This window comes from Nerophis lumbriciformis, linkage group LG21, assembly GCF_033978685.3.
Source record: "Nerophis lumbriciformis linkage group LG21, RoL_Nlum_v2.1, whole genome shotgun sequence".
NCBI classification, from domain to species: domain Eukaryota; kingdom Metazoa; phylum Chordata; class Actinopteri; order Syngnathiformes; family Syngnathidae; genus Nerophis; species Nerophis lumbriciformis.
This window is the reverse complement of record NC_084568.2, coordinates 21,203,682-21,226,904: the sequence shown is the minus strand read 5'-3', so window position 1 is coordinate 21,226,904 and position 23,223 is coordinate 21,203,682. Positions and strand designations below refer to the sequence as shown.

At 35.1% G+C, this 23,223-nt stretch overlaps 1 protein-coding gene across 1 annotated transcript; it reads left to right on the top strand.

Annotated features, from left to right (window-relative positions):
• The first annotated feature begins 590 nt into the window (after nt 1-590).
• LOC133620952 (sperm acrosome membrane-associated protein 4-like) lies at nt 591-22,889 on the top strand. The gene is made up of 3 exons (XM_061982640.1): nt 591-754; nt 16,626-16,736; nt 22,241-22,889. Exons 1-3 carry the CDS (start codon nt 703-705, stop codon nt 22,468-22,470), a joined length of 393 nt encoding a protein of 130 aa, XP_061838624.1. The 5' UTR covers nt 591-702; the 3' UTR covers nt 22,471-22,889.
• Nucleotides 22,890-23,223: the final 334 nt, after the last annotated feature.

Below are 23,223 nucleotides of genomic sequence, written 5' to 3'. Positions count from 1 at the left end.
TATAGCGCTTAAGTCCTGTGACTGTGGTTTTATAAGAAATAAAGACAACACGCTCGTTAATATTATTTCTGATGATCATTTTTTACTATATCTTCTTTTGGTTTTGTTACTCAATTTAAAAATGATCTGGGGGGGAAAATACTATATTCTCTTATTGAAGGATGTCTCCAAAGCAAAAATAAATAAATAAATGTATTTTTGACACATATTATAGCAAACAGTTCGTGTTGAGGAGACGTTCAAGTCTAGTGGGAAGTTCTGCTTCCCTTTTAAAGTGTATCTGAGTCACACGTGCTGTACACAATGTAATAAAAGTCTATACAATGTATATGTAATGTTGTCGTGTAATATAAACATATTGAGATAACGGCGCATACTTCAACAAGGGAGTAGCTCACATCACCATGGCAACCTGAACCTCCCAGGTGATTCACATTAGCTGATTCCGACAACTTTATGTGACGTCACAACCCCCCTACCGTTGAGTCACAGGTGATTTTCCGTTTTTTTAATGAAAAAAGTTGTCGGCTGCGCAGTAAGGCCTCCTCTGATTGGACAACGGTGTCCGCGGGATGGGAGGGGGGAAGATTATAAGCGAGGTGATGGTTGGAAGCACCTTAAAAAGGAGTCGCTTGTTTGATGAAGATTTTAATAACGGTCTAAGTCAGTACTTCAACGTCCTTTTTTTCCCTCCCTCACAAGATGAACCGAATTATTCTCCAGCTTCTGGCCGTGGGAGTCTGCTTCACCATCGGTAAGAAAATCCACTCAACTCCACACTTTTTGACTATTTTTCAAAACTCGAAAAAGGCTTCAGAACGTCATCTGCTCTGGCGTAAAATGAGGCGTTTTCTCTATGAGGTTCGGTGCGTGTATTGAAGTACGCCAATAGAACACTTGCCACTCAAACAGGCTTCGTTTTACCTCATTTTCAGCCTCATTAATGTGAAGTTTAATATATGTTTGTTCAATCACCGTATTTTTTTTTTCTATTTAGGTGAGTTTATTGGGTCTGTAAACGCTTAACAGGGTAGGGTGGGGCGTTAAGGGGTAGCTCGGACAAATTGGACCGACTAGCAAAAACACGCCCTAAAACACGCATGCGCCCTAAAAAGTGTCACATTGTCCAAACTTTTCCAGTGACTTAAGCATAATGTGCTAATTGGTCACATTCGAATCATTACGCAATCACGTTGGAGCAAATATGGGGCAAATCGAATGCTTTGTAGTAGGGATGTCCGATAATGGCTTTTTGCTGACATCCGATATTGTCCAACTCTTAATTACCGATATATATAGTCTTGGAATTAACACATTATTATGCCTAATTTGGACAACCAGGTATGGTGAAGATAAGGTCCTTTTTAAAAAAAAAAAAAAAGAAATGTAAAACATTTTCTTGAATAAAAAAGTAAGTAAAACAATATAAAAACAGTTACATAGAAACTAGTAATTAATAAAAATGAGTAAAATTAACTGTTAAAGGTTAGTACTATTAGTGGACCAGCAGCACGCACAATCATGTGTGCTTACGGACTGTATCCCTTGCAGACTGTATTGATCTATATTGATATATAGACTTAGACTTCCTTTTTATTGTCATTCAAATTTGAACTTTACAGCACAGATAAGAACGACATTTCGTTATATAAGCTCATGGTAGTGCAGGATAAAAAAGCAATAAGGTGCATACATATATATATGTATAAATAAATAAATTAAATAAAAAAATAATATATATATTACTGTATAGATAAAAATATTGCACTTATAATGTAGGAACCAGAATATATCTTGTGTGTTATGTTGATTTAATTAAAAAAACAAAAAAACCATACCGATAATAACCGATATTACATTTTAAAGCATTTATCGGCCAATTTTCTCCATTTGTAGTCGTTTCTTTTCAAATTAATCAAGAAGCCATTTCTGTCTGAAACAAAATAACCACAATTGTGTAAAAAATGCATGACTTAACTTTACGTGACTTTACCTAAATCGTTTTTTTTTTTTTAACCGTGCCTCCACTTGTTGCTAGGTGTTGATTTCTGTATTTCATATTACACACTGTAAAAAAAATAATAGCAAAAAAAAATCCAGGATTCAATAGCATTCAACAGTATTTTTTCCACTGTAAAATATTGGATTGCTGCGACACCAAAGGGGACAAGGGGTAGAAGATGGATGGATATTACACACTGTAAAAAAATTCAGGATTCAATAGCACTCAACAGTATTTTTTTCCACGGTAAAATACTGTAATCCACTGTTTCTTAACCATAGGGGGCCGCCAATACCCGCTTGAGCCCCACCAAAAAATGTTTTTCAGCTGTGGTCCATATAGGCCACAGCGGTACTCGATTGTAATACATGTTTCCACCACTTGTCGCAGTCATGACAATATCAAACAGAAGAAGTCTGGCGCTTAAGTCAGAAGTTTCTTTAGCGCAAAAATTATGACTAAAGTGGTGAAGCTGTATTTTCATTTGCGCTTACAAATCATTAAGTTTAAGAAACCTATTTATTGGTACAATTTATTATACAGTCTATTTTAGCACTGCATAATTGTGTACATTTATTTTTCAATATTTTTATTAGTCCCTCCTTTTGCAGTACCGTATTTTTCGGAGTATAAGTCGCTCCGGCCGAAAATGCATAATAAAGAAGGAAAACATATATGTCGCACTGGAGTGTAAGTTGCATTTTTTGGTGTATTTGATAAAACCCAACACCAAGAATAGACATTTGAAAGGCAATTTAAAATAAATAAAGAATAGTGAACAGGCTGAATAAGTGTACGTTATATGACTCATAAATAACCAACTGAGAACGTGCCTGGTATGTTAACGTAACATTATGATAAGTCATTCAAATAACTATAACACATAGAACATGCTATACGTTTACCAAACAATCTGTCACTCCTAATCGCTAAATCCCATGAAATCTTATACGTATAGTCTCTTACGTGAATGAGCTAAATAATATTTAGTATTTTACGGTAATGTGTTAATAATTTCACACAAGTCGCTCCTGAGTATAAATCGCACCCCCGGCCAAACTATGAAAAAAAACTGCGACTTATTGTCCGAAAAATAAGGTATATTTGATTAGTATTTATTTTTTTAATCAGCCTGACCTAAGTATTGATCATCTTTGTGATTAACAGTTTCATATCACTTGACAAGGTTAATCCTTTTAACATGTAACTAAGTTAGATATAATAGAGTATAAACAAAATCAAGAGTAACATCACTAATTCAGTGTTTATATTTGAGTGGGCCCCTCTGCAGTGGAAAAGTGGGTTCGATGTCAAAAAGGTTAAGAACCCATGCTGTAATCAAAGTTTACTGTATTACAACAAGTTACTGTAAAAACAGATACCCTTATTTCACAATAAATTACTGTAATCGTAGTCCTTTGTAATATGAACAAATTACTGTAACTTCAAGCGGATTTGTCTCGGAAGTGACGTTGCATTTTTGTACAGTAGGTGGCAGTATGCTGTTAAAACGAGAGTAACTGTACAATTGCAGCGTTTAGTTGTAACTTTACTGTAATGAACTATGCAGTTACAGCAAATTGCTGTGAAGATATTTCACAGTAAATTCCTGTAAATTTGACTGTGAATGCAACACGGTAGCCAGTAATTGTCTGTCAATTTCCAATGACCGTGCATCAGTCAATATTTGAACTATATATCAGATCAAAACGTTATTTAAATGGCATTTTTCATGCATAAGCAAAGGAAACACACAGCACTATTTACAATAACGAGACGTCATGTTTTTTTTGTATTAATATTTTGGCAGACTGTGCAAAACAGGACGGGGAGAACTGGCAGGAACTTGGTAAACTGACTGCATTTTTCAATGTATTACAGATTCAATTAACCTTTTTTCACCACAGTGCCATCTGCTGGATCAGGTAGATTACTGCCTAGCTTCATTTGTATACCTAAACGCGTCAAACTGCTAGCATCTAAGACATTCCTTAATAATGTGTAGTGTTCCATCCATCAATTTTCTACCGCTTGTTCGGGGTCGCGGGGGATGCTGTAGCCTATCTCAGCTACAACTGGGCGGAAGGCGGGGTACACCCTGGACAAGTCGCCACCTCATCGCAGGGCCAACACAGACAACATTCACACTCACATTCACACACTAGGGCCAGTTTAGTGTTGCCAATCAACCTATCCCCAGGTGCATGGTTAGTATTGAATATATGGTGTTGCAGCTGTGCTTGTGTGGGTTTACTCAGGGTATTCAAAAACTTGCATGATAGGCTAAGGCTAGGATGGACTTTGATTGATTGATTGAAACTTTTATTAGTAGATTGTACAGTACATATTCCGTACAATTGACCACTAAATGGTAACACCCGAATAGGTTTTTCAACTTGTTTAAGTCGGGGTCCACGTAAATCAATTCATGGTACAAATATATACTATCAGCATAAAACAGTCATCACACAAGTTAATCAGAGTATATACATTGAATTACCGTATTTTTCAGGCTATAAGTCGCAGTTTTTTTCATAGTTTTTCATAGGGGTGCGACTTATACTCAGGAGCGACTTATACGTAAAATATCAAATATTATTTAGCTCATTCACGTAAGAGACTAGACGTATAAGATTAGACAGATTGTTTGGTAAACGTATAGCATGTTCTATATGTTATAGTTATTTGAATGACTCTTACCATAATATGTTACGTTAACATACCAGGCACGTTCTCAGTTGGTTATTTATGCCTCATATAACGTACACTTATTCAGCCTGTTGTTCACTATTCTTTATTTATTTTAAATTGCCTTTCAAATGTCTATTCTTGGTGTTGGGTTTTATCAAATAAATTTCCCCCAAAAAATGCGACTTATACTCCAGTGCGACTTATGTTTTTTTTTCCTTCTTTATTATGCATTTTCGGCCGGTGCGACTTACACTCCGGAGCGACTTATAGTTCGAAAAATACGGTATTTACATTATTTACAATCCGGCGGACCTGTAGCTCAACACAGCAAATGGCAGCACAACCCAAATCCTTCTTTCTTCCATGGAGGGTTAGGCTGCCCAGTTGTGGTAGGAGGAGCCTCTTTGTGTTTTCCCAAGACTCTATTGAAAGACTGGATCAGGTCCCAACTTGTCAGCCATCGCATGAGAAATTCCTCACCTCATAACAGATGAAGCCCGTGTCTCAAATTCCTTATCCACACAGGATTTGCAAGGTCTGCATGACAAGTAACAGTTCTTGGACTATTGTGTTTATGCTGCCATTGTAACTCCAACCCCCCCCCCCCCCCATCCCCACTTTCCCAGTCTGCACCTTTTGTCCGTGTCTCCTGTTTCGGACCACACCCTCGCTCGCACTGACTCTTTTTATTCCCATGCTGGCTGCTTTTTGTGCTTTCAGGTGTTGCGCAACCTTCTAGCCTCATTAGCCTGCCCCTCAAATGCTGAAGTCAGTGGCTGCTGTGGAAAAGTAGAACTTGTCCTATTGCCTGCTTGAGTTATTTTCTTGGCAACATGTCACAAGCTTCCATTGGCAAATATTGTCAGACAATCACTGACACGCCCACAAAAAAGATGTAATTCTTGTACCCTGAATCTGTGTCAAACCCCAGGCCTGGGGGCCAGATCAGGCCCGCCACGTAATTTTACGTAGTCCCCCACTTTTTATGTAGGTCTACGTTGTCCAACAAATCGTATTATGTGGTTTGTCACATCATTTAGTGGCCCACCATGTCATTTTGTGGTCATCACATTATTTCAAATGGTTTGCCACATTATTTAATGTGACCCATCACATTACCTTCACGTAGTCCGCCACGCCGCTTTAATATAAAATAAAAGCGCACTTTCTGGCTAAATGTACAGTACAGGCCAAAAGTTTGGACACCTTTTCATTCAATGACTATTTACATTGTAGATTGTCACTGAAGGCATCACAACTATGAATGAACACATGTGGAGTTATGTACTTAACAAAAAAAGGTGAAATAACTGAAAACATGTTTTATATTCTATTTTTTTTTCTTTCAAAATAGCCACCCTTTGCTCTGATTACTGCTTTGCACACTCTTGGCATTCTCTCGATGAGCTTCAAGAGGTAGTCACCTGAAGTGGTTTTCACTTCACAAGTGTGCTTGAAGCTCATCGAGACGGACGGCGTGGCACAGTGGGAGAGTGGCCGTGCACAACCCAAGGGTCCCTGGTTCAATCCTCACCTAGTACCAACCTCGTCATGTCCGTTGTGTCCTGAGCAAGACACTTCACCCTTGCTCCTGATGGGTGCTGGTTAGCGCCTTGCATGGCAGCTCCCTCCATCAGTGTGTGAATGTGTGTGTGAATGGGTAAATGTGGAAGTAGTGTCAAAGCGCTTTGAGTACCTTGAAGGTAGAAAAGCGCTATACAAGTACAACCCATTTATTTATTATTTATATATATATATATATATATATATATATATATATATATATATGCACCTTATTGATTTTTTATCATGCACTATCATGAGCTTATGTAACGAAATTTCGTTCTTATCTGTGCTGCAAAGTTCAAATTTGAATGACAATAAAAAGGAAGTCTAAGTCTAATATATTCATGGTTAGAGGTGGCCCTCAATAAAAATAACTAACACCCTTGTCCTAAACCTTATAATACTCCTCAGTTAATAAACCATACAGTAGTGATGGTTAAATGATGCCTCAGTGAGCGTGTGGCACACTCACTAGCTGTATTGACGCTGCACTGATTGTCTTGTTTCATAAGTCGTCCACCCATCTTCTGGATTAGTCACTTCACTTTGACCGGCAAATAAATAGTAAGAAAATATAAATGATCTAAATGAATGGCTGAGCAAAAAGGAATATGAAATGCACAACTCAATGAGCCAAATGGTAAACAGGAAATATTTACCTTATTTAAAGCTATAAAATCTAAATTATCCCACGTTTTAGATTTTTCTTTTCTTCGTTTCATTTAGATTGATGGTGGTTAAAAACCACTCCTTTTGACTTCATTTAGTTCGAGCCGTCACTCGTAAGCTGAAAGCGTTTCCTGAAACTGGTTGCTTCTGTCAAATTGCGTAGCAGCTGTATTAGTCACATTAGTTTTTTTTCCTTAAAGTGACACACCATCACTAGTATGCAGTGTTGTATCACCTTACACGTCGCATCTTGTCTAAGCATCTTCTTGCTGGAAACTGAGTCATGTTGACTTGTGAGACATTGCCCTCTGCTGGATTTGTGGCTGTAGCATACAAATAACTCCATCACTTTGTATTTAAAGGGGAACTGCATTTGTTTGGGAATTGTGCCTATTCACAATCATTATGAAAGACATGACGATGAATGGATTTTGTTCAATACATTCTAAACATTAAGTAACTGAATAAAAAAGTCCGCTTAACAGCGGAGCCAATGGGAGCTCCTCTATTCCACCCATAAAATCGGATAAATAACCATTCAAAAAGCGCAAACAATGCTACATTTACATTTCTTAAATTGAAAATTAACCAATAATGTGTGAAATTATAAGCGCTAAGACAAACTATTGATAGCTGCGCCGTGTTTACAAGCTTATGTTTACATCGAGTGGCCTGCTGCTTCCTTGCTTCCCTGCTCCCTGGAAGTTTATTGTAGATAATGAATCATGCATATCACGTAGACAAAAGACCTTTGAGAATATAATCCAGAAAGTTGGGACACTTTGACCGCCATTTCGGGCCTGTATGTGGTGAGAACGACACAAAAAGCACTTGTTTCCCCCCATGAGACATTTTTCACCTCAATGGAAATCTATGAACATCCCAGCAGTAGTCATCCTAATGAGAGCAGACCTTGTACAGTAAGTGTTTTTTTATCATGTTTGTTGGCTCTCATGAAGTCTGTAGTGAGCAGAAATTGGTGATGGGGAAAGCAAGTCGTGATGAGTCTTAGAAAATATAGTGCCGCGTGTGCTTAAAATGATCTAAATACTAAATGTTATAAATGTGTCTGTTAGTACATTACATATATACTTGCATCATGTAGATACAACCCTAATAAAGGTGTTTTGATGTTTTTTTAAGGGCTTCTCTAGGCAGAATTGAACGGCTCCTGTAAGCGAACTTTGATCCAATTTAATATTTAGAATGCATTTTTTTAAATCCATTCGTCATGTCTTAATTATTGTGACCCATAGGCAAAAAAAAAAAAAAAAAAGTGCTGTTCCCTCTCCAAGTTGCCTTTTGAAAACAAAACAAAAAAAAAAACTATTGAAATAAAAAAAGATAGCATTCTGAATTTTAAGCAGTAAAACGTATTCAAATAGGAGAGGGTGTGAATGGAAATTTAAGCAGTAAAAAGTATTCAAATATGAGCGGGTGTGAATGCCGAATCCCAAATTCTTACTGTTATGCTGGCAGAGGTTGCATCCTAACCTTGCATCTTGGCCTGAGAATATACATATGTTATAAAAAATATATATAATTTTTTTATAAATAGAAATTGGTTATTTACTGTGCATGTATGTATGTCTATCTCATGTTGTATATTACCTTTCCACCGCAAATATTTTATATAATGCAAACATTTAACTAAATATTAATGGTTAACATTTCCTTGCATTGTTTTACATGTCATTGAAAGGGGAACTCCTCACACAAACGACAAACTATTTTTTTCACTATTGTTTGTACTCTGGTTAAATCTATAAACTATGAGATATATATGTGTATATATATATATATCTTTTATGTATTGTAAGAGGTTTCCAGGCTGCCTTATCATGAAATGCCTTTTAAAAGTGAGCGCTCCTGGGTTGCCATGGCAACAGCACTAACCGCGTTCAATGACACAAACAATACATATTTACTTTCGGAACTCTTGAAGAACTGAGCAATCACTCCCAAATGCACACTTAAACATGGGAGTGCTCCTTTTTTGAGCTTGTTCAAACTGGATATCAACAAATAAGTCTTTTGTTGGGATGTATGATCATTGGCTGGTACCTCCCAACTTGTCATAGTTATGATTAACAGCTCTTAATCCCAACGCAAACTCCTGCTATTTGCTTTACATGCTTGACTCTCTGTATTTATTTGTACTCTGTGTGCAGTGAAGCGTCGCCAGTTCTTGTGTTATATCAACTTTTTTTGTTTTTGTTTGGGCCCCGTCTTCCTGTTTTCCACAGTGGACATAGGAATACAAGGCTTTTCAAAACGGAACATTCTGGTGGTGAAAATACCTTTTTTTTAATTTTTTTTATTTTTTTATTTTTTTTTTTTATTTTTATTTTTTTTTAAATTTTTTTAATTTAAATTTTTTATTTTTTTATTTTTTTTAATGCCAACATGTATTAAATGTACTAAAGGAACAATGAAACCTGCCAGCTTCCTAAAATGATACTGGTCTTGAGGCCTTTTGTAGCATTAGCTCTCTCTAGTGGTTTACTGTGGTAGTGCATCACTTTGGTGTGTGCGTGTGTTTGTGTGAGTGTAGTTCTGTCAAGCTTTTTTTTATTTTTATTTTTATTAAAGGTTTTGCACTTCTAGTGTCCAATGTCTCCTAGACTAGAAGTGCATTTCACATTTTGGCTGCTGAGATAGGCACTCAAGCTCACAGATTCCACCAACTGGGAAACAAATGTGTCACCAGTGTTTTTTGTCATTGTTTTTCTTTTACTTTGTTGTTTGAGATTGTATTACACAGCATTAGTTATGCTTAGGCTTTGTTGTATTTTGTCACTGTCCAATGAAAATGATCACTGCTGAACAAATTCAATTTAGGTTTATTATATTACTTCATATTGTCTTATTTTTTAAATATTTGAACATACTTGTATACTAGTTTACTATATATTACAATGTATTTAAAAAATATTTATGTTACTATGTATTGTATAATCTGTTTTCAAACATTAAAGCGGTTTGTTACTAAATTGCGAAACATTTTTAAAATAAAATTGACATTTGTTTGACTATTACAATATTTGAACAATTGTTATTTAAAAAATATTTTAAAATAGTTTGAAATCCCAATACACATTATTGATGCCTATTTATTGTATTATTGCATGCATTTTGTCACAAGGATGAACATTCCTCAACTAAATCTTAAGATTATCTAAAGACATTGATAAATAATTTTAGTTTTACTTCACTATATATTATCAACAGCATTTTTTTAGTTTTACTATGTATAGTACAATGCATTAGTTAATTCTTTTTGAAAATACGTAATTTTAGTATTGCTATATTTATATTAGTTTCACTTATTTGAATTTTTAAAATTATCTATAAATATGGAGATTTGACTTTGAATACAATATAAACTATTTTTAAAATGTTTAAAAACTGTTCTATGCATTACAATCTATTTTTAAGATTATTTTAGTTTTGGTGTTGCAATATAATCTGGTTTGCTTTAGAAATCATATTCAAATAGTTGTAAACTTTCAGTTTTACTAAAAATATATATTAGTCTTGCTGTGGTACTCCTTATGATCAATTTTGTTTTAAATATCAAACATTTGAACAGTTTGTTTTACTATACTACAAACTATTTTCATACTGATCTAAAAATATAAAAACATCAGTTTAAATATTGACAATTTTTTTATTTGACAATATTTGCAAACAAAATATTGGATATAAGCAATAGTTTTAAAATGTTATATTACAATATTTTTTAGTTTTGCCCTTACTCTATACTACTATATATACTTTACATATATCAAATATTTAAACTGTTTTACTATATTACAAAAATGTATTAAATATCTAAGCATTTTTAATTTTAGTTTAAATATATATTATATAAACTCGTTTTTTTTGTTAACACGTAGATTTACTGTTATATAATTTTTGAAAATATTTAACATTTTACTATATATGATCCATGTTTGAAAAATATTTATATATTTTAAATTATATTATAAAATGTTATACAAATATTGACAATTTTTTTATTTTACAATATTTGTAAACAAAATATTGGATATTTTACTTTTGCTAAGTCACTATATAATTTGTTTAAAAAAAGCAATAGTTTTAAAATGTTATTACAATATTTTTTAGTCTTGCCCTTACTCTATACTGCTATATATACTTTACATATATCAAATATTTAAACTGTTTTACTATATTACAAAAATGTATTAAATATCTAAGCATTTTTAATTTTAGTTTGAATACATATTATATAAACTTGTTTTTTTTGTTTGATAACATGTAGATTTACTGTTATATGTTTGAAAATATTAGTTTTAAAATTTTACTATAAATGATCCATGTTTGAAAAATATTTATATATTTTAAATTATATTATAAAATGTTATACAAATTAAATATTTTTTGACTATTACAATATATCTATGGATGGATGAACGGACTATATTACAAATTGATACATTTCTATAATTTACAAATCACATGAAAAATTTACATTTTAGTTCGACTATACAGTTACTATATATGTATGTAAGTATGTGTGTTAAATATATATATATATATATATATATTATTCATTCATTCTTAAAATTATTTACAATGTTTTTAGCTGAAATAATACATTCACGAAATGTATTGTTTTTACTAACACAAACATACGTCAAAATAAGTCAAGACGTAAAAATGGTTTTAATTGGAGGATTTGATTGACTGAATTCAATGAAAGAACGTAATGTTTGTTTTTGTTTGTAATATTCCTATGACTCATGTTGCACGTCACACCTCAGTTCCTTTTGATCAGGGTGGCCTGTGGAACATGGAAACATGACGTAAAGGTGACATTTTTCTCCCAATGATGTTTGTGGAAAAATCTGTTTCGCTCTAAAAATCAAGGAGCTGAAAAACATTTGAAAATCAACTATCAGTTCAAGAGGGGGAAAATGCTGTGCTGCTAATACATTTGTTCTCCCTACTGCATGAAACTTTGACATACACACACACATACACACGCACACACACACACACACACCTGGTTTGACTGGATTCCAGGAAGGAGAAAAGTTGACGTAAACATGTCAGCCCGCATTTTGATGCTTGTAAGGTGTGGTAGATCACATGCTAGTTGTTTTTGTGAAAAGTATGTTGACATCACCATATAAGGCCATAGTCAGTTATTGTCTTTTTATTTTTTATATATATAGTTTACAAACTGCTTTTGTTGATGGTGAATTAATTAACTTCTACCATCATGCAGAAAAATTTAAACATTTTTACCTTTTTGTTTGAAACACACTAAAAACTAATCTTTCAGTCCAGGTCATCTAAAGCCACTAAACTACCAGAGGCCATTACATCTACTCTTGTGATTCAGTATTTTCATGAAAATGAACAATTCCTAGATGTCTTTTTTTTTGGACATTTTTAAAATATGAAATGTGTTTCATTAAACATTTATATTCATTTGCTGTGACTATCCAAATACTATTTTGGCCATATATTTGACCGTTAAATATAATCGTTGAATAGACAAAGTTTCAGATCTACAATTTTATTAAATTGAATTTCTTTCAGTATAAAAAAAAATAAATCATGATGAAAAAATATGACTTTTTATTGTATGTCAAGAAAAAAAATACGGCTTTTAATACTCTTGCGTTCAATAGCTGATGCATGTGTGTGAATAGGGGACATATATAATTAATTCAGTGTATTTTAATGTATTATAAATATTGAGTGATAATAATTCAAGAAAAATCAGGAATGTAATGAAAGTAATTACGTAGTAATTTTCTAAAGCAGGCCGTTTATTTTTTTCCAAAAAACCATCCATCCATCCATTTTCTACCGCTTGTCCCGTTCAGGGTCGCGGTGCTGCTGGAGCCTATCTCAGCCAAAATATCCCAGGAAAACTAGCCCCGTTTCACAGACTTTGGACAAGCCCTGCATATAGGATGGCTTAATATAACTACAGTTGGATTACAAACTTTGATTTTGCGCCAAGCAAGTCAACATGGGGAAAGTACCAAAATATAAAAAAATTGACGCTAACAAAATAAACCAATCTCTCAAGTTACTCACCCAGGTTCTCAATAATAGCTTTTACAAAGGCATGGCATGTTTGTGTTTTACAGTCACACTTCAGCAACATGTAATCAATTACTTGTTTGGGAACTTGACTGTCATCTGCATCCGCTTTAAGTACCAGTGAGGCATGTCGATGCGTGTCTTATGTCTGAACACCGCTTGAAGAGTCACTGCTTAAGCATGTACAACAGCAAGTCCTTAAATGGAGTACTTCCATCAATACCTCAAATACCTACAGTTGTACCTTGAGATAGGAGTGCCAGTTTACACATTTTTTTTTAACTTTAGAGCTATTTCTTAACCTTATCAGAATCATCAGTATGACATAATTCCTCATATTGACAGTATAATTATTTGTCTACTGCTTTAATGACAGTGCTGTTCTCCACATGTTAACCTGTTTTTCTAATCCTGGATAGGGCCGTGGTTAATTGTTCACACAATTCTGATTGTTTGTAATTATTGGCTCTAGGGATGTCAGATAATGGCTTTTTGCCGATTTCCGATATTGTCCAACTCTTTAATTACCGATACCGATATCAACCGATATATATACAGTCGTGGAATTAACACATTATTATGCCTAATTTGGACAACCAGGTATGGTGAAGATAAGGTACTTTAAAAAAATAAATAAAATAAGAAAATAAGAAATAAAGTAAACATTTTCTTGACTAAAAAAGAAAGTGAAACAATATAAAAACAGTTACATAGAAACTAGTAATTAATGAAAATGAGTAAAATTAACTGTTACAGGTTAGTACTATTAGTGGACCAGCAGCACGCACAATCATGTGCTTACGGACTGTATCCCTTGCAGACTGTATTGATATATATTGATATATATAATGTAGGAACCAGAATATTAATAACAAAGAACCCTTTTGTGTGAATGGGGGAGGAAGGTTTTTTGGGTTAGTGCACTAATTGTTAGTGTATCTTGTGTTTTTTAAGTTGATTTTAATAATAAACAATACCGATAATAAAAAAAACAGAACAGATACCGATAATTTCCGATATTACATTTTAACGCATTTATCGGCAGGCCGATATTATCGGACATTTCTAATTGTCACTTTTTATGGCTCACATGTAAATAGTTAAATTCTGATTTTTTTTAAATTTTTTTAATTTATTTTTTTCAAATCCGACCCAAGCCTATTCTGTATGTGGTCGTAAATCTGATTTTCAATCCGGTTTTCAATGCAACTTGCAAGCCAGCGTGCTAATGGCGTCGATCTTAAATGCTAACACAAATACAAGACGCATCAAGGTTCTTCCCCATTAAACTACATACCCCAATCTAAACTTGTATAAAGTAGGAGGAAAGTAGCTATTATCTGTACTGTAAAGTTCAAATTTGAATGACGATAAAAAGGAAGTCTAAGTCTATTGGCTGTCCTTCACTACATCGCCTAATTTGCACAATTTATTGCAACAGACGCTGTACGAGAGGTACAAAAGTGGGTTGAAAAAAAAAAGTATTAGTAGGGATGTCCGATAATGGCTTTTTGCCGATTTCCCATATTGTCCAACTCTTAATTACCAATACCGATATCTACCGATATATACAGTCGTGGAATTAACACATTATTATGCCTAATTTGGACAACCAGGTATGGTGAAGATAAGGTCCTTTTTAAAAAAAAAAAAGATAAAATAAGATAAATAAATTAACATTTTCTTGAATAAAAATAGAAAGTGAAACAATATAAAAACAATTACATAGAAACTAGTAATTAATGAAAATGGGTAAAATTAACTGTTAAAGGTTAGTACTATTAGTGGACCAGCAGCACGCACAATCATGTGTGCTTACGGACTGTATCCCTTGCAGACTGTATTGATATATAATGTAGGAACCAGAATATTAATAACAGAAAGAACCCTTTTGTGAGAATGAGTGTAAAAGTGGGAGAGAGGTTTTTTGGGTTGTGTACTAATTGTAAGTGTATCTTGTGTTTTTTATGTTGATTTAATAAAATAAAAAATTTAAAAACGATACCGATAATTTCCGATATTACATTTTAAAGCATTTATCGGCATCTCTAATTATTAGAAGTACAAATTTAACTTCTTTTGATTCTCGGATGTTTTTGAAATCAAGTGTTCGGAATCGTTAAATGTTAGACTATCAAATTTGATCACAAGAATGAAGGTTTGATATTCACTAACGAACCAAATCTGACTGGGTCATTGACGTGAACGATTGAATTGGGGCTTTGCAGTGATTATTAGCTTGACCTGACAGAAATATTTCCATATCGCTCTGTAAATTTCAGGCATGTGGTCTCCTCTCTACTGACATGATGTGATAGCTAGATGTTGGACTTTTGTCACAGACACACACTCGCTCACACAGACGAGGTGAGCAAGTGACTGTGGCTGTGTACAGTAGGCAGGTCAAATTCAGCAATTTAGGTGTGACACTAAAACATTTACAATTAAAATGGGAGTCCAGACATTCAGCTATAGGAATTAAAAAATTCCAACTTCCCAGTACAAATTGAATGTGCCATAAACGACTGCAAAACAGTTGTGAAACTGCTATGTGCGCTAAGGCATAAAAAGTCTCTCAAGGTCGCCAAATTTGTCACTAGTAGATTTAACGACAAAGCTGTAACATACTTATTAAAACACTTTAAAACCTTTACAAATTAATTCGTAAGATCAAACACTAAATAATATGGTTCCTAAGAAGCCAGAAGAAGTTTTATTTTTTTGTAAATAAAACTTTAGATTTTTTTGGTGTGCGTGTCAGTACAGGCCAAAAGTTTGGACACACCTTCTCATTCAATGCGTTGTCTTTACACATGTGGCGTTATGTACTTGACAAAAAAGGTGAAATACCTGAAAACATGTTTTATAGTCTATTTTCTTCAAAATAGCCACCCTTTGCTCTGATTACCGTTTTGCACACTCTTGGCATTCTCTCGATGAGCTTCAAGAGGTAATAACTGGGATTTATATAGCGCTTTTCTAAGTATCCAAAGTCTCTTTACATTTAGAACCCATCAATCATTCACAACTGGTGGTGGTAAGCTACTTTCATAGCCACAGCTGCCCTGGGGTAGACTGACGGAAGCGTGCCTGCAATTTGCACCAACCACCTATCATGCAGTTCACTGGTGTGAGTGGCTCCGGGGGCAAAGGGTGAAGTGTCCTGCCCAAGGACACAACGGCAGCAATTTTGGATGGTAAGAGGCGGGGAGCGAACCTGCAACCGTCAGGTTTCTGGCACGGTTGCTCTACCCACTACGCAATGCCACCTGAAATGGTTTTCACTTCACAGGTGTCATAGTTTTGATGCCTTCAGTGACAATCTACAATGCAAATAGTCATGAAAATAAAGAAAACTCATTGTGTGTGCGTGTCATTGGTTACCCTCAAAATAGCACAATGTGACTCATTCAGCTGCCTCGTTCTTGTCATAGTGCATGCACTTTACTGCAGAAACTGGATATCCGATGGCCCTCGATTTAAGAAAAAAAAAAAGTGTAATTTTTGTTTTTCTTGTCACTTTGAATCTTAACTAAATTACTTGCAGGTGCTGTATTTTGAATTAATCAGTCAATTAATGCAATGATTTTGTTTCCTTCCCCCTCCTCAGGCCAAGCTCTGCAGTGCTATGAATGCAAAGTGGGCTTTTGGACCTTGTGCATAACCAAAAAAGTGACGTGTGCCGAAGGGGAGCATTGCTTCAGCGGCATCGGGAAGGCCGGTAAGCAACTTGTCCCATTTTTTTTTTTTTTTCTTCTGAAAACTATGTGGACCACGAATCATCCAGTGCGGCCCGAACGCGACACCGCGGTTTACCCTCACGGAATGTGGAAGAATGTAGTCGTAACGATGTGGAGATGAGTGGAACGTGCACAAAAAGTGCCGCGTTTGCAAAAGGAAATAAGGCGAGACGTGGCATCGCATCATATTAAACATGCCACTGCACTTTTGATTACAAGTCACATGCATGTGATTAAAACAATATTATCCAGCTTGTAGATGTAGATTGGCAACATAGCTAATCATCCAAAAACTGGCTCAAACCTGCTTAGTAGGACTACTGGTTAAACCTGTCGGCATGATCTTCATTCTTACAGGCTGACTAGTGACGACACACATCAGCAAAGACGTCTTTGTCCTTCAGGCATTCACAAAGTCCATTCCTGCGGATCAACGCCATTTGCTTGTCACTCTCAAACTGACATTTCTTTTTTTTCAACTCTAAATCCGACCTACAAATACAAACTGAAAACAACTCTTAAGCAAAAAGACTAAGGGGAGTGAATTTTTAGCATAGAAGTAGCAAATGCATGAAATGTAGCGCTTATGCTAATGTCATGTGCTAGTATGTTAGCATTTTGTCCAATAGGCAACTGTTCAATGACAATGAAAGCCTTGAATGTTTACATTGAGCACATTAGGGATTCAACAAGAAAAGGTAGTTCAAAAATACACAGGCCTGAGTTTTTAGCCGCGAATTAGCAAAAGCATTCAATATAGCATTTATGCTAATAGGCTAGCATGTTTACATCAAGCACTTTACAGTGATTCAACAAGAAAAGGTACCGTATTTTTCGGACTGAGTCGCAGTTTTTTTCATAGTTTGACTTATGTGTGAAATTATTAACACATTACCGTAAAATATTGAATATTATTTAGCTCATTCACGTAAGAGACTAGACTTATAAGATTTCATGAGATTTAGCGATTAGGAGTGACAGATTGTTTGGTAAATGTATAGCATGTTCTATATGTTATAGTTATTTGAATGACTCTTACCATAATATGTTACGTTAACATACCAGGCACGTTCTGCGTCATATAACATACACTTATTCAGCCTGTTCACTATTCTTTATTTTAAATTGCCTTTCAAATGTCTATTCTTGGTGTTGGGTTTTATCAAATACATTTCCCCCAAAAAATGCGACTTATACTCCAGTGCGACTTACGTTTTTTTTCATTTTTATTATGCATTTTCGGCCGGTGCGACTTATACTCCGGAGCGACATATAGTCCAAAAAATACGGTAGTTCAGAGTTTTTAGCAGTGAAGTAGCCAAATCATTAAATACAGCCATGTTGCATTTAGGCTAGCATGTTTACGTCAAGCACATTACAATGATTCATCAAGAAAAGTTAGTTCAAAAATACACAGACCTGAGTTTTTAGCAGTGAATTAGCAAAAGCATTCAATATAGCCATGTAGCAGTTACGCTAATTGGCTATTTTTGCTATATAGCCATGTAGCATTTGTGCTAATAGGCTAGCATGTTTACGTCAAGCACTTTACAGTGATTCAACAAGAAAATGTAGTTTAAAAATTGTTTTTAGCAGTGATTTAGCCAAATCATTAAATATAGCCATGTAGCATTTATGCTAATAGGCTAGCATGTTTACGTCAAGCACATTACAGTGATTCATCAAGAAAAGGTAGTTCAAAAATACACAGGCCTGAGTTTTTAGCAGTGAATTAGCAAAAGCATTCAATATAGCCATGTAGCAGTTATGCTAATTGGCTATTTTTGCTATATAGCCATGTAGCATTTGTGCTAATAGGCTAGCATGTTTACGTCAAGCACTTTATAGCGATTCAACAAGAAAATGTAGTTTAAAAATTGTTTTTAGCAGTGATTTAGCCAAATCATTTAATATAGCCATGTAGCATTTATGCTAAAAGGCTAGCATGTTTACGTCAAGCACATTACAGTGATTCAACAAGAAAATTTAGTTTAAAAATTGTTTTTAGCAGTAGTTTAGCCAAATCATTAAATATAGCCATGTAGCATTTGTGCTAATAGGCTAGCATGTTTACGTCAAGTACATTGCAGTGATTCAACAAGAAAAGGTAGTTCAAAAATACACAAACCTTCAAACCTGAGTTTTTAGCAGTGAATTAGCAACAATATTCAATATAGCCATGTAGCAGTTATGCTAATTGGCTATTTTTTGCTATATAGCCATGTAGCATTTGTGCTAATAGGCTAGCATGTTTACATCAAACACATTAAAACGATTAAACAAGAAAAGGCAGTTCAAAAATACACAGGCCTGAGTTTTTAGCGGTGAATTAGCAAAAGCATTACATTTAGCCATGTAGCATTTATGCTAATAGGCTAGCATGTTTACACCAATCACATTACAGCGATTCAACAAGAAAATGTACCGGTAGTTTAAAAATAGAGGTAACAGAACTGAGATTTTAACCCCTCAAGTCATAAAGTAATATCAACTACTAAGAAAAAACGAGCGCACTTCTGTCCTCGGATCAGAATGATGCGACTTCCTCTGGACTATGTGACTTGGGAATTATTCCCCATTTTTCAGAGAAAATATAGAAACATTTATTTCAAAATATTTTTAATATTAAAATTTTTGTTTTTACAAAAACTACATCTACATTTATATAACAGATAAATACATACATTGTTGTGCATTTATATCCAATTCGAACACAAGTTGCTACAGTACTGTCCCTTGGTTTAAAGTCACACCACCAATACAATTGCTGATCACAAAAATTGAAAAACTAATGTATTTAAGGTGAGTGCTATTGACAGTTTAACAATATCCACACAATATTTAAACTGGTTCCTCATTCTATTACCTACAATTGTTTGTAATAAATAAAATATTAACCTGTGTTCTGTTGCTTGTAATGCTGCAAAAATCACATCTAATTTGTTAAGTGACATGTTTGTGCAGGGTTACTATTTGGTGCCAGATCAGGTTCAATCTTGATATAATTCAGATGAGTGTTTCCCTGCCATCTAGATGTAAGTTCGGTAAAAGGTCACTTGAGCATGTTCCAATGTAATAGGTAGGTAATGTGCATTTTAGTATCAATTACATCCCAAGTACTACAGGGCCAAAATTGATGATTTTGATAGATATTTGGTCATAATTGGCATCAAAAATAAAATGCTAGAACAGAGGTGTCAAAGTCGTTTTCACTGAGGGCCACATCAGTTATGTTTGTCCCCAAGGGGCCGCTTCTAACAGTGAATACTATTACTCAATTGTTTTATGCATTTTATTAGATTTTTTTTTTTTAACTAAAATGTAAAAATGTGGTAAGTTGCAATAATTTGACCTCAAAATGTAGTGTATATTACTGTAAATGGAAAAACAGTACTGCTGTTTTTTATGGTAAAGGCAGCTCAGTTGTCAGATTTTTATTGTAAAATTTACAAATGTTTTTGTACTGTAAATTAAAAAAAACTGCATTTTTACAGTAAAATGTTGGCACCTGAGCTGCCGGTTCATTGTTTTTTTTATACCGCAAATCAACAACTGCAGATTTTTTGGTGTATTACTGTAAATGCCAAAACGGCACCACAGTTTATTACAGTAAAAAAAAAAAGTTTTTCCATTTAGAAAAATGCTGTAAAAACAGTAAATTTTACCATGAAATCTCTTGCTACTATTACATTACACAACTTGATGGATAACTTGCCTTGCAATCATTAGTATTTATTTCTATTTAAATAATGGTTTGAATGTTTGATCATATCCATCCATTTTCTACCGCTTGTTGTTTGATCATATATTTTTGCATAATCAGACAATATTTAAGTTAACATAATTTACAATTACACGGAGTACATATATATATTTTTTTTTTTTTCTCCCAAAATAGAAAAAAAAAACATTTAGTAAGAAAAGTTACAGTAATTTATTGATAGTATTTCCAAGCTTTCGGGGGCCAAATAAAATGAAGTGTTGGGCCACATCTGGCCCCCGGGCCTTGAGTTTGACCCATGTATGCTAGACCAACATTTTAAGCAGACACTGATGTCAATTTTAGTTTTGTTTGGCAAACCAACATAACCATGTAACAGTATGTACAAGAATACAGATTTGTGAAAATAAACAGAAAAATATCAATCTTATCATGTTGGTATGGATCTGACTGTGGTATAAAGCTGTTTTTCAACGACTAGTGTGCCGTGGAAGATTATGTAATTTTACCTAAATGGGTAAAAAAATATTTTTTGCAAACCAGTAACTATAATCCGCAAATGTGCCGTTGCTGAGTGTCTGTACTGTCTTTAGCTCGGGAGGGTAACTGTAATACTCTTCCATGTCAGTAGGAGGCAGCAGGTAGCTAATTGCTTTGTCGTGATCACAATATGCATTGATTGATTGATTGAAACTTTTATTAGTAGATTGCACAGTTCAGTACATATTCCGTACAATTGACCACTAAATGGTAACACCTGAATACGTTTTTCAACTTGTTTAAGTTGGGGTCCACGTAAATCAATTCATGCAGACAGCGGGAGGCAGTGTGCAGGTAAACAGGTATCTAATGCTAAACCAAAAATAAACAAAGAAAAGGCATTGAAGCTTAGGGAAGGCTAAGCAAAACAAATGGTAAATGGGTCGTACTTGTATAGCGTTTTTCTACCTTTTTTTTTAAGGAACTCAAAGCGTTTGACACCAATTTCCACATTCACCCATTCACATTCACACACTAAACAAAACTGAACTGGCTACAAATTAAACCAAAACGGAATGCTGGACGACAGCAAAGACTTACTGTGGAGCAAAGACGGCGTCCACAAAGTACATCCGAACATGACAATCAACAATGCCCCACAAGGAAGGATAAAAACTGAAATATTCTTGATTGCTAGAACAAAGCAGGTTTGGGGAATAGTGTTCGGGGAAAAAATGAAACTGCTACAGGAAAATATCAACAAAACAGGAAAAGCCACCAAAAGACAAAACTAAAACACTACGCACAGGAAAACACCAAAAAACTCTAAATAAGTCGCGGCGTGATGTGACCGGTCGTGACAGTACTTTTGAGACAAGAGCTATTTTTTGAATTCATATCCAACAATTGCCAGAACAACTTTTTTACTGTCAATATAGGCTGCGGAGTTTTTTTGCTGGTGGTGTGCCTCCACATTTTTTTAATGAAAATAATGTGCCTTATCTAAAAAGGTTGAAAAACACTGCTTAAAGCACATTGCTCTCTGCAGTTCTTATCCATGTGACATTTTTCTAATATTTCCGCTCTGAGTTTGAAGGTTTGACTAACGGCTTTTTGTCAGAGTGATATGTTAAAGTTAAAATGTTAAAAATGTAAACCGGTGTCGCGAGTGCATTTCTTGGCTTTCCCGACGACGCCATGCCTTACATACCCCGAGTGCGTTCCCGCCATGTTGTATCGCAACAATTGCTGACAGTTTTATTGTGTCCCCCCGACCCCCCTCAGCCGGCTTTGTGGACATCTCCATGAAGGGCTGCCTGGCAATGGACAAGTGCAACCGCACTGAAGAGGTCAACTTCCCCTCCGATTCTAACACCACCTTTTACAAGATGAAGAGGACTTGCTGCGACACCCACGACCTGTGCAACGCCGCGCCCGGCCTGCCCGGCGCCTCGGGCCTGTCTTTGACCCTCGCCACCATCACCGCTGTGCTGATGGCCAACGTGCTGGTGTGACACCCCCGCCACTAAATATCGCTGTGGCGACATAAGCCAGCTTTTATTTGTATTCAATGATATAACAAGGTTTTTTTTCTGCAGTTTGTCGTTTTTACATTAATGCCTAAATTGTCTACCCTTTCTCTGACAATGACAGTAAAACTCTTAAATGGCTTTACGTTGCTCATGAAATTGACCATTTGTACGATTTGTTCTTAAAACCGCATGACTGCAAAGGTTTATCTGCAAATCTTGCGGTATTCTGAATTGCACACCCTAAATATAAAGATCTTGGATTTTTAAGATGGACAACTCCCACTTTCACTTTCTAGTCCTCACAAGCTGTTTGGAGATGGCACAACTTGTCTGATTGTGGATATGCAATGAAACCAACATGGTGTGTTTTGCACGTATGAAATAAAGGCTTCAAACCAGTGGTTTCTGTGTACGAGTCTCATCAGACGGGACTCTGGTTTCATTATCTTGCTCGCCGCCGTCCAACAAGACTAACCTGTCCGACCGGCCCCCCTAGCACAAAATCCACGAGTCATTCATTCCAATTCTGACATTTTCTCTTCTGCAGGAGTCTCCAAATTTAAGGATGTGGAGGCCGTTTTGGTATTTATCTGGGGAAAAAAAAACATGACACTCTTAAAATGGTCCCTTAGCAACACTTTGCACGCCCAAGTATAGCCTAACAAAACACTTGACTCCCCAAGTACCACTGTAATGACCAGTAGCATAGTAGGCCTACATATTAATTGAAAATAA

Excerpts from the sequence above, each read along its gene's own strand:
- LOC133620952 (XM_061982640.1), top strand. The coding sequence starts at position 703 with ATGAACCGAATTATTCTCCAGCTTCTGGCCGTGGGAGTCTGCTTCACC. Across the intron at positions 755-16,625 it reads GGGAGTCTGCTTCACCATCG|GCCAAGCTCTGCAGTGCTAT; the intron begins GTAAGAAAATCC and ends CCCCCTCCTCAG. Across the intron at positions 16,737-22,240 it reads CAGCGGCATCGGGAAGGCCG|CCGGCTTTGTGGACATCTCC; the intron begins GTAAGCAACTTG and ends GACCCCCCTCAG.